Source organism: Ovis canadensis, chromosome 2, assembly GCF_042477335.2.
Source record: "Ovis canadensis isolate MfBH-ARS-UI-01 breed Bighorn chromosome 2, ARS-UI_OviCan_v2, whole genome shotgun sequence".
NCBI classification, from domain to species: Eukaryota; Metazoa; Chordata; class Mammalia; order Artiodactyla; family Bovidae; genus Ovis; species Ovis canadensis.
This window is the reverse complement of record NC_091246.1, coordinates 106,779,292-106,795,352: the sequence shown is the minus strand read 5'-3', so window position 1 is coordinate 106,795,352 and position 16,061 is coordinate 106,779,292. Positions and strand designations below refer to the sequence as shown.

General features: G+C 39.8%; 1 protein-coding gene across 2 annotated transcripts in view; it reads right to left on the bottom strand.

Annotated features, from left to right (window-relative positions):
* Nucleotides 1–16,061, bottom strand: part of HPGD (15-hydroxyprostaglandin dehydrogenase) — a 35,352-nt gene that overhangs the window by 4,223 nt on the left and 15,068 nt on the right. For both annotated transcript variants that reach the window (XM_069574191.1, XM_069574190.1), the window contains exon 5: nt 3,295–3,371. In XM_069574191.1, the coding sequence (XP_069430292.1) occupies nt 3,295–3,371 (77 nt within the window). The remainder of the gene's footprint in view (nt 1–3,294; nt 3,372–16,061) is intronic.

The window sequence follows — 16,061 nt, the reverse complement described above, 5'->3', positions numbered from 1 at the left end:
TAATCAGCTATACCCCACCACACACATAAAAAGTTTAAAATAAAATAAAAAAGAAGCTAAGGCTTTAGAATTGATATCCAAAGTTTTCTTTGCAATGGGTTGTATTAAAGTATTCTTACTTGCTTAAAAATACTTTTAGTGGAAAATTTTAGGACTTTGATTATTCTAAAGACATTTAGTAATTGGCACTATCTGGAAGACAATTTTTGGAGAAGGCAATGGCACCCCACTCCAGTACTCTTGCCTGGAAAATCCCATGGATGGAGGAGCCTGGTAGGCTGCAGTCCATGGGGTCACAAAGAGCGACACGACTGAGCGACTTCCCTTTCACTTTTCACTTTCCTGCATTGGAGAAGGAAATGGCAACCCACTCCAGTGTTCTTGCCTGGAGAATCCCAGGGAGGGGGGAGCCTGGTGGGCTGCCATCTCTGGGGTCGCACAGAGTTGGACACGACTGAAGTGACCTCGAAGTAGCAGGAAGACAATTTTAAGTATTTTCAGACTAACATCTTTTGGCTTAATTTTCAACCTATAGGTTTTATCTGAACTATTTCTAAAACAAAATGTAAGTCAATTGTTTGTAGATTCATTTTTCTTCCTTACTAAAATTTACTCATAAGACCTCAAATTAATACTCATAGTGCTTTCAAGTTTATCTGTGGACAGAGAGTAATAAGAAATTTGAGTTGCCTGATGTGGACTAAGGTCAAACAAAACGATGCTCTGCTTTCTTGTTTCAGATCCTCTACCATAAATACGCATCCTTTTCAGGATACTTGCCCAGGTTTTTCTCATCTTTGTGCTTTTTGTTGGCGATTTTACTATTTGAAATGCCCTCAAAGCATAGTGCTGAAGTGCTGTCTAGTATTTCTAAGTGCAAGAAGGCTGCAATGTGTCTTATGGGGGAAAATACATACATTAGAGGAGCTTCCTTCAGGTGTGAGGTATAAATGCTATTGGCCATGCTATTAATAATACAATGCATATTATACACAATACATATTAAATAAGGTGTCTTTAAATAGAAATATACTTAAAACTATGCTATATGTGGATCAGTTGAACAAGACATTGTGACAAGTTCCTTGCAGGAACTTAACCACACATTTCCCTTAAAAGTAATAGTTCAGTATCCTCTAATTCAGTCTTTGCAAGTGATTTTACAGAACATAACTAATGAATAATGAGCATCAACTATACAAGTTCCAGTCTTGTAACTGTAAATGCAGCATTTCTGGTCTTTGCTTTGATTTATTTGCCTCCCTGGTGGCTCAGCAGTAAAGGATCCACCTGCAATGCAGGAGCTGTAGGAGACATGGGTTCGATCCCTGTGTCAGGAAGATCCCCTGTAGGAGGGCATGGCAACCCACTCCAGTATTCTTGTCTGGAGAATCCCATGGACAGAGGAGCCTGGCGGGCTACAGTCCATGGGGTCGCAAAGTCTGACACCAGTGAAGCAACTTAGTGTGCACGTGTGATTGCACTTTGCTTTGTAATAGTGTTATGTGTTCATTAAAAGTTGATTTAAAGATTAAGACTTTGCAAGTTAAAATTTTCAGTCAGTTTCAATTACGAGTGTGACAGCTGCTCATCTTCCTTTTTGACTGAACATTTACCAGTCACCATCTGCTTTCTCTATGCTTATCATTGCTTGCAATTAACGATTTCCTCATCATCAGGCCCCTCTCTCCATCTCAACTAGACTAACCACTGCAGAGGTCTCTCAGCTGCTCTTTTGTCTTCTACTTTTGTCCTCTCTCATACATTTTCTTTGTTTGGTCTTTGGCAGCACCACACAGCCTGAGGGATCTTAGTTCCCTGACCAGGGATTGAACCCTCACCCCTGGCAGTGAGAGTGCAAAGTCATAACCACCGGATCACCAGGGAATTCCCATACGTTCTCTAAATAGTAGCAAGAATGGTCCTCTTCACATGGAAATGTAATCTTGTCACTCCTGTGCAGAAAAGACCCAATGACGGCTATACTTAGAATAAAGTCCAAGTTCATGACCTTGACCCATAAGTCGCCTTTGGTCTGGTCTTGCTTACACCTCCAATCAATCATCCTTCTACTTTACCCTTGTTCATCAGGCTCCACTTAAGCTGTACCTTTTTTTCAGTTATTATATTAAGGTACATCATACTATCAACGCATGTGGTCAGTTACGGCTAAAATATTTTTTCTAATCTCCGCACACATTTACCCTAGATCTCTATGGAGACAGAATCCTTGACAATGCTACCAGGTAAAAGCTAGCCTCACCCCTTCCTCCATCCTCCAGGCTCTGACTCATTTTTACCGTATCGTCAAGATAAGTAACGCCTTGAGCATTTAAGGAAGTCTATAGTTAATGATTTTTAAATTTGGAGTCAATTTCAAAAATAAAGACTATCTTTTTGCTTTTTTTAATCCTTAAAGATTTTTTCAGTAAACTGTGTTTAGAATCTACCTCATGTTAAAACAATCTACTCTATGCTGCTGCTGCTGCTAAGTCGCGTCAGTCGTGTCCGACTTTGTGCGACCCCATAGACGGCAGCCCACTAGGCTCTGCCGTCCCTGGGATTCTGCAGGCAAGAACACTGGAGTGGGTTGCCATTTCCTTCTCCAATGCAGGAAAGTGAAAAGTAAAAGTGAAGTCGCTCAGTCGGTCTGACTCTTTGCGACCCCATGGACTGAAGCCTACCAGGCTCCTCCATCCATAGGATTTTGCAGGCAAGAGTACTGGAGTGGGTTGGCATTGCCTTCTATAGTTGGTCCTTTATGTTACCTGGAAACTATTTTTAATAATAAATAAGGATGAGATGGTTAGCTAATATCACCAACTCAAAGGACATTAATTTCAGCAAACTCTGGGAAATAGTGAAAGGCCAGGAAGTCTGGCATGCTGCAGTCCATGGGATCACAGAGAGTCAGATGCGGCTTAGTGACTGAACAACAACTCTGAAGTATAATTTATTTTTCTATCTTTAATCTAAATGTATCAAAACAATTTAAAGCAAATTTTGGCTTTTTTTTTTTCATAAAAATGTAAACATACAATGCACTCTACCTGCACTGTTTACTTTTCTGCTTTTTTTTTTTTAATCATACCACGGAGCATGTGTGATCTCAGTTCCTTGACCAAAGATTGAACCCACGCACCCCTGCATTGGAAGCGAGGAATCTCAACAACTGGACCACCAGGGAAGTCCATAAATGTACTGAATTTTAACTCTGTTCCCCTCTACTTTATAGAGCTCATCTGTCACATTTGCCCAGAAAGAGAAAGAGAGATGTTGTGGCTGTGTTCTCACCGCTGCCGAGCGTGTGAATCCGATTATGCCATGTTTTGAAGCACAATAAACAGGCTGCTGTGCAACAGGCATGAGCCCTGAAACAGACAAATAAAAACCAAAACAATTTTATTTAACAAAAGCAGACAAACCCCAACAATTGCCATGAAAATACATAATCTGTGCGTGTTCCATTTTAAGATTAATCTTAGAAAATACTCTAAGGTCATCACTGGACAACTTTGTAAAACTCACTGGTCCTAGCATCATATATTTCTAGCATGACCTCTGCTCTATTGTTCTGAATTTACAGTTGGTAAGTTACAGCCTAGGGATACAGGCAAGGGTGATATAAAAGTTTATCTGCCTCCTTGACAAAGTCAAGAAAAGTTGACCTTATCTAAAACACCAAAAGAATCATCTTGAAATCCAGTAAGTTATTATCTAATTTTCAGTTTTTAAGCCTGGATTTTTAAAAAGTGTATATTTTACATTTTTTAAGGCGGAAGGAATTTAGATAGCTTAAGCAGGATTTGGAGGGTTTTATTTGTCTTCATTTTAGGTTGGTCAGCATTTCTCTGCCCTGCCCTGAAAGATGCCTCTAAGTGTTGAAGAAAATTAAAAATTAACTTCTTTTGATTCTGAGGTAGCAGATGCCTATATCTTCTCATTCCATGACTTAGGAAAAGAAAACCAGAAACAAAAATATTTGATCCTATTTTATTTCCTTTCATAATTACATACTCAACAACAGAATTCAAGCAATTTTACAGTTGGCTTAATTTTCCATAGGCATGCAATAGTAACTCTTCAAATATATAATTAAATTCACAGTCCAGGAAAAGTAGTATTGTAGCATATATAGTATCTTTTCTTGCCTACTTCCCAGCCCAACAGCACCTCCCACCTAAAGAAATGAATCAAGAAAAACAAACTTTACTGTAGATATTTGTACTATCAAGCTTATTTTTTTTTAATTTTTTTTTTCTGTTTAATGGGAGCATAGCCAATTAACAATGTTGTGGCAGTTTCAGGAGAACAGTCTCAGCCATACATATATACATGTATCCATTCTTCCCCAAACTCCCCTGGATGGGAGGGGTTTTGGGGAGAGACAGTAGGTCCTTGTTGGTTATCCATTTCAAATATAGCAGTATGTACATGTCCATCACAAATTCCCTAACTGTCCCTTCTCCCATCCTTCCCCTGAGCAACCTTAAGTTCGTGCTCTATGTCTGTGAGTCTGTTTCTGTTTTGTAAGTAAGTTCACTTTTATTTCTCCTAATTGTCAATTCTCTATCTCAATCAACAGTGAAACTCTTAATTACAGCCATTCTTCCATCTTGGCTTTTAACTTCCTGAGTTAACATGCTCTATCATTTTTAAAATTTGTGCCTTCTCCAAATCAGGAAGCAGCAATCAATCCCTGATTCTATAATGTTATTACTATCATGCTAATACTACTAAATAATTCTGCTGAGATGTGCTCACCTCCACCCAGCTAACTAGTCCGAGAACATTACGGATGGATCGTGAGCCAGTTATGCCAAAGTTCAGTGAACCTTAACCACTTCCTGGGTGCCTGCCAGGTCTTAATTTATGAAGTGTGTTTGCTCAAGAGCAGTTTAAATCCCTGGGATGGTAGATCACACAGAGTACATCCACCCAGTGATCTCAAAGCATGGAACATGTGGTTCTCCTTTTCATTTTGTTTTTGTTCAGTAACATGTGCAAGTTAATTAAGGTCTTCAGTGTCAGTCAACAAGAAAGAATTAATGATTCTTTCACAGATGTATTAGGTATACAGGTGTATTAAGAGATCAAGATAAAGCAAATAAACAGGTACAGCCAGACACTGCTGCTTCTTGTTCTTATAAGTTAGTTACTGTTCTATCGTCTCCTTCACTGTTTATGAGGCCAAGGCAATGGTTGAAGGTGGTGTTCACAGACTGCAGGAAATGCAGAGTGAACCTGAATCAGAGATGAGCTAGTTGACAGCACAAAACCCAGAAGGACACTGTTCACAGATGTTGTCAAAGATGAAGGTGGAATGAATTTCTGTTACATATGTGGGAGCAATGAACTTCTGAACCCAAACTAGTTCAAAGTGTCACAGCAGAGAAGGAGATCTAATATTGTGTTGCTTCTAAGCAGCAAGCTACAAAATCAATGCACTTTCCTTTAAAGGTATATTGGAGATGCAATCAGAATTTGTCTGCATCTTTAAAGTGGCGCTTGGTCTTGTAACTCCCCTAGCGTTCCAGTGATATTTTCACTATGATCCCGCAAAATGTTTCCTCTTGCTCTGCTTTCACTTTCTGGTATTAGATCAAAGGCTGCATAAATCCTTTTCAGACATTCTAAAACCAAACATCCTTTTAAGATATTTTTACAGCTGGGTGGTATAACTGGCATAAAATAAACGGGCACATATTTAAAGTGTGTGGTTTGATAAGCTTTGACATACATCGACACTCACGAAACCATGACCACAATCAAGATACGAACACAAACATCCCCCCAAAGTTTCCTTGTGCATACTCAGTCATCCCTTCCTTCTGCCTTCCCTCCCCTCTAAGCAACCACTGATCTGTTCTGTGTCACTATAGATTAGTTTGCCTCTTTTAGAAGTTTATATAAATATAAGCACACAACGTAAACTTTTCTATCTGGATTCTTTCAGGATAATTCTTATGGGATTCATCCCATGTTGTAACGTCTATCAATAAGTCATTTCTCTTTCTTTTTCTGAATAGTATTACACTGTAAGGATATACCTATCAATTGCATATACCTTGCTCTTTTGATAGATATATTCAGTTTGGAGGATGATAAAAGAAAGAAAATTCTATTTTTTCAATTATTTTATTTAGGCAAGTTGTAGTTAATTTAGTTAAATAGTTTTTCTTTATCTCCCTACTACATGCAGATTTTAACTATTGCTTCTTACATTTTGAACAGCTAAAGATCCTACAGGATTTTGTCCCCAGCTTGCCAACTGACTTTCAATGTAGACATTTGCTCTTTCTCCCTAAGTTTGCTGCTTTGGAAAGGAAGGTTAAAGGGAGAGAGAAAAGTGTTTTTCTTTTCTTGACAATGACTTTAACTGAGGTTGAAATGTTTCAGAAATCCAACATTTTCTCTTGGATCTCACGATCCAAGTATAAACATTATTTCTGTTGCAATCAACTTCAGTGTTGGCTAGCCATACTCTGTTACTGACCTTAGACTCACAGTACTAGCATATACTCATATATGGTTTCCACATGCTTCAGATAAAAATCTGTTCTGAGGCTAGAAATAAGGGTCAGCACAGAGAATTGTTCAGGGTGTGTGCACTATAACTCTGGGATCACCACTCATGTGGTAGTTTGTAGAAATTGTGCCCCACAGAGTTCCTGCAGTTTATAACCTGCACAACCATACATGGAAGCCCTCTATGGTAGAGGAGGATGAACCAGTGGAGGTAGGAAGAAAACAAGTTAAGCATCGTGTCATAGAAATTAAAGATGGAAATATTTTAAGAAGCCTACATTGGTTACTTTTATCAAGTGCAGAATCAAAAGAGAATCTCTTTTCTTTGAGATATTAACAAGCCTCAAAATCTCTCATCTAAAAATTGTAGCTGTCACCCAAAAGTGAATAAAAATTAAAAACTGGTGCCAGAAAATCCATGATGAACAACAAAAACAATCAAACTTAAAAAAATAAATAAAAATAGTAGCTCTCTTGGTTTCACCTCTTTCTCCAGCTACCTCTGCATAGCTCATAGTTCACCCTAATCAGGCTTTCATCTGACCAGTCCAGTCAAACAGATCTTGTGGAGGTTGCCAGTGACCTATGTCTGCTAAGGCTAAGCCTTCATCTTGCTGGACACTTTTCTCAGCACCAACCAACACAGTGAATTAAGCTCTCCTTGAAGTACTTCCCTCCTTTCACTGGTGTCCTTCCACCTTACCCTTGCCAGCAGCTCCTCCTCCTCCTCAACCAGACCCAGGAATAGGCTGGAGGACCCAAGAGCTGACCTTGGCCCTCTCTGCCTTTTTAAATAATTTATTTATTTCTCTTTGGCTGTCCTGGGTCTTCCTTGCTGCGTGGGCTTTCTCTAGACTCAGAGAGTGGGAGCTACCATCTAGCGTACAGGCTTCTCACTGCAGTATCTTCTCCTGTTGCAGAACATTGGATCTTGGTGCTTGAGCTCTACGGTTGCAGCTCCTGGGCTCTAGAGCATGGCTCAAAAGTTGTGGTACACAGCTTAGTCGCTCCAAGGCATGTGGGATTCTTCCTAGGCCAGAGGTCAAACCCGTGTGCCCTGCATTGGCAGGAAGATGCTTTACCACTCACTGAGCCACCAAAGAAGTCCCCTGTCTTTCCATGCACACTCTTTCCCTATGTGACTTTATCCAGTCTTGTGGATGCAGTTCATTCTCTCAATGTCTCTTTCATTCTCTCCCTCTCACAGAAACACACATGATTTTTAAATTTAAATTCCACATTTCCAGCCAGGATCTCTTCCTCTGTCTCGAGACTTCCCATTAGTTTTCTTCCCTTAAAACACAGTGTGTGCTAATTCAAAAGCTTTTATAGGAGTGAATTCACTTTAGAAATATGTGTTTGGTACCAATTAGGTGCCAAATAGAATGAAAACATGTTTTAAATTGTTAGTTAAAAATGTATAAAACCAAGGGGAGGATCACCATTTGACCAGAATGCCATCTCTTATATTATTTAACCATTTAAAAATGTCCTTTTAATTGAATTTGTTGAGAGGAATTACAGGAGTTTGGATCTGGGGTGCCAGACTAGCTGATCTCAAATTCTGAATCTACCACAGTGAGCTCTACCTTTGGAGGGGTTACTTCTGGATATCGTGGTGTTTTCCTTGTGGGAACTTGAGGAGTAATAGTAGCTATTGTGTGTCTTAACTGAGCTAATTTACACAAAATACTTAAAACTGTGCGTACCACATAATAAGCTCTACCTATCATTTGCTGTTATTTTTCTATAAATGCAAATTAAACATTTTTCTTAAGATGAAACATCTCAAAGTCTTGTTTTATTAATTAGTTTACCTGTTTATCCACAGTGTACCTTTTTATGAAAATGTATCTTTTAGACTAAAAATGCCACAAATCTGGTACAGCATCCTAACTCGATTTGGTTTCTAACCCTTGGCCAACTGTGGACTGTTGCTAATCCCAATTCGAAAGTCTTTACAGAGTGTCTTCATTTAAGAACTATGTATTCAGCAACTTTAAATACAAAGGATAATGAAGTAGTATTTAAAATATGCTCTGTTGAAATGTGTAAACCAAACCGGAGGGCCCCTTGTGCAGGGGTAGGGTAGAACTTTGATATTCAACCAGCCAGATGACCCCATCTGACTTCACAGGGAATTCTGCCAGTATAATGACTGCAGGCGCAGCTGCTGGAATGAATTTAGATATTTTAAAATCTTGCAAATTAATTCCCATAGGCACAGAGAAATTCTACTGTCTTCATGTTAAAGGATTTAAGAAAAACAAAGCAAGGATTGTGACCAGGAGAGAACGGTCTCTAAAGAAATGTCATTTTGTTGGACGTTGTGGGGAAGCCTCAATTGTGCTTAAAAATAGATGCCTTAAATTATAAAAAAGTTAGGAGGTAACTTTTAATGCTTATTTATTCTAGGCCCAGCACTGTGCAAGTTTACTTAAAGAATTGCAAAATGGCTCTCTCCAAAATAGAACAGGTCTAATTAGTAGCAGGTTTATGTCTGTCATAACTGAGATTAAGAGAAATAATATCAACAGAGCGAGACATTCTACTCATGAAACAGAGAAATATTTTCTACAACCGCTCAGGATAATAACACAAAATGATACAAACTGGTGGAACAACTATCAAAACCCGTTTAAATACTTGAAAATTAAACATGCAATTAAAGAATAAAGTCATTCAGAAAGATAAAATATCATTTCCATTTCCATTAGTTCTTCGACCTTTAACATTCTTTCTACCCATATTTACAAAAGATAGCTTCAACATCTACATTTCACTGACAGTAAAAAGCTCAAAAAGTTTTGGTGCAAAAAACTGAAATACGCTCAGATGGCAATTTTACTGAATCTGTGAACATACTTGCTTTTAAGTGGATAGAAACCATGTAAAATAAACTACACAGAAGTGTGAAAGAAATTCGACTTAGGAAAGTAAATTGAGAGTCTAAACTTACTGATTTCTTTGCGTGATAAACTTGGGCTCAGCAGCTGTGCCCAAAAGCAGGAATTGGAACTCTGCACAGTTTCGACCCATCTCACACTGTCTACCCGTCTCTCTGCGTGTGACCACCTCTTCTCTAACAGAGGGGGAAGAGAGAGCCAGCGAGAATGCGTTTATCTGTGTTTATGCAGAAAGCTAACTGAAGTAACTGGTGGATGTCTTCATTATATGATCTTTCACACAGTAGAACACCTTATCTGATGCTGCTTTTTCCCCTCTCAGTCTCATGCCTGCCATTAACAAATTATGCTTTGAAATGTGCCATGATGTAAAAAGTGGCTTAAATTTTCACAAAACGACTACATCTTCGTAATAAAAATCTTTCCAGTAGGTAACTTCAGTAGCACTTTCCAGGGATTGTTAATTCTCAGAAAGTTGCCCCTAATATCCCATCAAAATACCCCTTCCTAAAAGTTCAGTTATTGCCTATGCTGGGTTTAGAGGAAACCAAGATGAGCTTTTTTAACCACTCAAAGAATGTCCCTGTGCAAATTTTAGGAGCCTGTTCCTCAAAGTTGGGGCCAAGGACTGGCATCATAATGGCAGGACCTTCCCCAGAGTAGAATTTACCTCTAAGCAAAGGTAATATCTCTCATATTGAATTCTGAAAGACTATTCATTTCCTTAACAGTCTTCCTAACCCCCAACACGGCTAGGAAATGCTAAATTTTTTATCCATTTCTCAAAGGCCAATAAAATATTTGACCTTTCCTACTGCCTTATTCTAGTGTGTGTCTTCTTAGTAATTTTAAGTCATAAGACAGCAAAATGGCACCATGAGAATGTTCTTTGGTACTAAAGGAGGGAGGTGGCTCTTTGGACCAATGAAGCTTCAGATAATGCAGAGTCATCCATTGTACAAGATACACTAAATCATTGTTGTTCAGTCTCTAAGTCATGTCCAGTTCTGCGAGACTGCAGCATGCCAAGCTTCTCTGTCCTTCATTGTCTCCCTAAGTTTGCTCAAACTCATGTCCATTGCTTTCTTAACTAATTCTCACCACTTTACCCAAGTTATGCAACTTGTTCAAGATGAGTTGTTCAACTATAAATTGGAGATAATTAAACAGACTTCTAGTGTAGGGAACTGTGAAAGTTAAATGTAACATCATACAGCCAATGGTTTATCACAATGCCTGGAACTTGCTAAATATGTTAGTCCCCCTTCTTTAAAGCAAGAAGAGTTACAGAGGGTTGTACCATGTGATAACCTGAAATTTCTGGTCTGTTGTGACATTGCAGCCCAAATGCTTCTCTTCGGGTGACATGAGTCTTAAAGATTTTCACTGCTTATTATGTTTCTGCTTCATCTATGCCATGATAACTAATGGGTTGGCCAAAAAAAGTTTATTTGGGTTTTTCCATAAGATGTGACAGAAAAACCCAAATGAACATTTTTGGCCAACCCAATATTTAGTGCTGCAAACTTACAACAGACACTGACATACAGCTCCTGACATATAACTTCCTTTCTGTAGATGTTCAGCATGTTTGGTTAACTTGAATGTGTCATTTAAAGTGGTAACCTTAGCACTTTTACTGTAACACAACAAATCATATTGTTCTAGATATGACATAGCTCAAATGAGTATGTCACGGGGCTGGTATTCAACTACAAAAAATTCTGGGATATCCAAATATTTTCACAGGACTCTTAATGTTTTCAATTCAGGGATATGACCTTCACAGTGTCACTCACAAAATGCCACTAAACGCCTTATTTCTGAAGCACATAGATCACCTGCAGCAAACACCAATTTTGCAGCAGCTGAGCAGCTGGGAACAGGTTTGGTGGGCAGACTCCTTTTCCTATGACGACTTCTCCCCTTTTCCCACTATTTGAGTAACTAAGTATAAAGAAGCATACTTGACTCCTATTGGATGTCTTGGGCTTCCCAGATGGCTCATTAGTAAAGACCCACCTCCCAGTGCAGGAGGCATGAGTTTGATCCCTGGGTTGGGAAGATCCTCTGGAGGAGGCAATAGCAACCCACTCCAGTATTCTTGCCTGGAGAATCCCATGGACAGAGGAGCCTGGCAGGCTCCGTCCACGGGGTCACAAAGAGTCAGACACGACTGAGCACTCATGCACACATATATGGGATGTCTTATGGGAGCAGAGCTGTTTGATTATCTGCATTAAACCAGACTTTGCTCTTCTCTGTTGTTCAACGTTTTCTTGCTTAATAATTAAGGATGAATGTGGCAAACTGAGTGCAGGTTTATATATTACATTTACAGACAAAAGCTCATCCAGAAGAGTCTATGCGGTTAACAGAGATTGGAACAACTTCCCTGGCTCCAGACTGGAGACACCCTTCCCTCAACACAGCAAAGAATCACTCTCTACTGTAACTACTCCTCTGTTTGTTAAACTTATTAATTGCATCTGATACTCTGTCTGCGTCAGTGGTCATTACTCATTAACTCCTCTGCCCAAACCAGTGTGTCAACTTGAGGTTTTTCTATGACACTAAATGATTCCACTGGATCTGGGCACGAGATCATGGGATGGACTCTGGTTGGACTGAAGAGTACCCATTATTCCTTCAACAGAGAGAGCAGTAGGGGAAAAGAGGAAAGGTCTATAGGGAAAAAACATCCGGAAAACACAGGAAGGAAGTACTAGAACTAGTTTTCCTACGATTTCATTTGTCAGTTATATCTCATATAAGCTGAGAAGTAAAAACAAACAAACAAACAAACAAACTTTGACTCTGGTAATTCCCAAAGACTTTTTTGGTCATCTGGCGTCTGCCAACATGCTCTGACTTCAAGGGTACAAAATTTTTGATATTATTTCTGAGGAAAATGTGAAGATGTGAGATAGCCACAATTTATTTTCTGCTATACTATTACAAAATCTTGTATTTTTACCAAACTGATTTCATTAAGGGAAGATCAGAGGCTCATAATGAGTGGATAAGACACAAAACAGTACATTTTAATATTCTTTCTGAGATGAGAGAACCTCAGTGTCAAAGCCAAGGGTCAGAGGAGAGCTAGCAGGGGTTGCCCAGATGGGCCAGAGGCAACAAGGAAATGGTGTTAGATGTTGCAGGTGTGGAGGATGGGCATTATGAAGGTACCCAGTCAAGTGTAATGGACAGAGATGAACTAATGAACCATCATCAGTGGAATTACCCTGCCTATCAGGAGGAATATCAGAGGGAGAATCATTTTGGATTGCTCTGATTTTCACTAGATTGTAAGAGTGTCAGAAAGTAACTCAAAGCCAGAATGGTCTCCTCATTGAATTTCTATCCATTCATTGCTTTATCTACATGACTAGCAAAAGATTCACGCATGGTTCCCAATATTAACTCTGGGATAATAAAGAAGAGCTAATTAACACTCAGGATGGGAAGTGTGACAAACCAAGCTCTTAGCCAAGAAAGGCGAGTGGACATCTAAGGTGAGTGGACATCTAAATTGCTCTTCTGTTTGGCATGTTTTGACTTGTGACATTGGTAATCTCCCCACATGGTTCCAGGGCTTTACTCTGTGTGTGTCAAACAGGGCAAAAGCTTAAGCTTTCACTGAAGGTTGAGTAAGTAGTCCTGAGATTAAAATAGTGCCCAGGAGTCCTGAATATACTGGGACATCACACTGGCTTAATTAAGTTACAGGACTTCAGTTTCTCTTTCTTTATAGTTAGGCTAAGATAGACATGGAAACAGACACAGATTTAACAAACTCATAGACAGAAGAGATAGAAAATCTTGCGGTTAAGGCATAGGGGATCTCCTATCAGGCTGCTGTTATGAGAATTCCAACTCCCCAGCTTCCTTGCATATAAGGTTGTGCAAGATACTTATTACGCTCTCCAGACTAGGCTCCCTTATCTTCAAGATGGATATTATAGAAACTACTGCACAGGGCTGTTGAGAAAATTAAACGAGATAAGGACTTCCCTGGTGGCTTAGTCGGCAGAGAATTCACCTGCAATGTGGGAGACCTAGGTTCGATCCCTGGGTTGGGAAGATCTCCTGGAGAAGGGCATGGCAACCCACTCCAGTATGCTTACCTGGAGAATCCCCATGGACAGAGGAGCCTGGTGGGCTACCATCCATGGAGTCACAAAGAGTTGGACACGACTGAGTGACTAAGCACAGCACAAGGTGTCCATAGTATTTAAAAGAGTATCCTGTGAATGGTGAGTGCTCAGTTAAAGTTAATTGCTGTTACATGTTTAAATAATTTCACTGGATACGAGGCAGTACTACATTGCATTTCTCTATTCATGCTCTTGGGGGAAACTGAGCCTCTTCTGCTATAGAATCTCTCCCAGAGAATCCTATATTGATTCAACACTGAGGGCTTCTAGTCTTCTTGAGACTGAAATCAGTGCCTCCAATGATACAAGGTCAAGGGTCTCCCACTATGTGGCATTCATGTTTCTCCAAGTGTTATGAGACCTTTTAACTTTAAGAGGGAATGCACGGAATTACCTTTTGATTGCCTTCATAGGTTCTTTTCCATGTTTATATTTTAATAAACTATTAAACATTTTTCTTAATTTTCCAATCATTTATATATTTTTCTTAGGATTTTATTTCAAAGGTATATAGATTTAGCCTTGACAATTTCCCTTTAGGATTCCAGTCTCTGAGAATCTAAACTTCAGTCCTTTCTTGGATCAAATATGTCTTTTAAGTATTTCCCATGCTTTCACCTTTTTCTTGGACTTGAAGTATTATAATTTGTAAGTAGATGTCACATTAGGAAAACTAACCAGATTACCCTGAACAGTTTATATAACTACATCTATAATAACTCTAGAGATGTCATTTTTGTCTTGAAGCAACCCAGAAAATGAAATGCTAGTTTATTTTTGAGAACCTTTGGTCCCATCACTTCATGGGAAATATATGGGGAAACAGTGGAAACAGTGTCAGACTTTATTTTTTGGGGCTCCAAAATCACTGCAGATGGTGACTGCAGCCATGAAATTATAAGACGCTTACTCCTTGGAAGGAAAGTTATGACCAACCTAGATAGCATATTGAAAAGCAGAGACTTTACTTTGCCAACAAAGGTCTGCCCAGTCAAGGCTATGGTTTTCCCAGTGGTCATGTATGGATGTGAGAGTTGGACTGTGAAGAAAGCTGAGTGCAGAAGAATTGATGCTTTTGAACTGTGATGTTGGAGGAGACTCTTGAGAGACCCTTGGACTGCAAGGAGATCCAACCAGTCCATTCTGAAGGAGATCAGCCCTTGGATTTCTTTGGAAGGAATAATGCTGAAGCTGAAACTCCAGTACTTTGGCCATCTCATGCGAAGAGTTGACTCATTGGAAAAGACTCTGATGCTGGGAGGGATTGGGGGCAGGAGGAGAAGGGGATGACAGAGGATGAGATGGCTGGATGGCATCACAGACTCGTGGACATGAGTCTGAGTGAACTCCGGGAGATGGTGATGGACAGGGAGGCCTGGCGTGCTGTGATTCATGGGGTCGCAAAGAGCCGGACACGACTGAGTGACTGAACTGAACTGAACTGAAAGGAGATGTCTACATTTCTACTCGGGTGAAGTTCACAGTGGTTTAAGCACTATCTGACAATGATTCCCAATGGAATGAGAAAAACGCAGAGCATCAGACATGTACATAATCACAGGCACCTCTAATGCTGATGCTTGCAATGTTACTGGAGCTGAGGGGTGGAGAACAGGAAGTGGGCACACTGATTCTGCCATTACCACAATAACTGAAACCAGTCTGATGACTGAAGAAAGTCTCATTGTTTTTAGACACAGATAGTTTAGACTTGGTGTCAATATTGGTCAGGTTTATAAAATTTCATGACTCCACTTGAACTATTCAAGAACCATTCATGACGATTTTCCTAGAATTTTCAAAGTGAAATCTTTTGCTCCAAAAGTTCCTGCCATAAGGATTATAGCTGCTGCTTGTGCTGTGCTTAGTTGTGCTCGACTCTGTAATCCCATGGACTGTAGCTTACCAGGCTCCTCTGTCCATGGAATTCTCCTGGCAATAATATTGGAGTGGGTTGCCATTTCTTACTACAGGGTATCTTCCCGACCCGGGGATCAAACCTGCATCTCTAGCGTTTCTTGCATTGGCAGTGGGTTCTTTATCACTGTGCCACCTGGGGAACCCTAAAGGTTTATGGCTTATACCAAGCAAAATGATATCAGCTGATCACAAGTCACATAGCCCTGAATAAAACACAATTTGAATGGCATATTGTGGAAAGAATGATCAGCTCTCTGCTGATCATTGTGTGCAGGCTAGGCACACAACTAGCCTGCATTTCCCAGACTCCCAGCTTCAGCCAGCCTGGTTTCCCAAAAGGTTGCCTACAGAAAAGGTTTCCTGCAGCGAGCATCCTGCCCTACGTTGATCCATGAGTGGTGAACAAGTTTATGCTATATTTAAGCCACTACCCGTTTGGGTCTATTTATGAAAGAAGTTTAGCACTGGAAGGAGGTGGAGTATGGCATCTCAAAATATGTCACCTGGGCATAAGGGTGACTTTTGAGCTAAAGGCACTTGTAAAACAGCA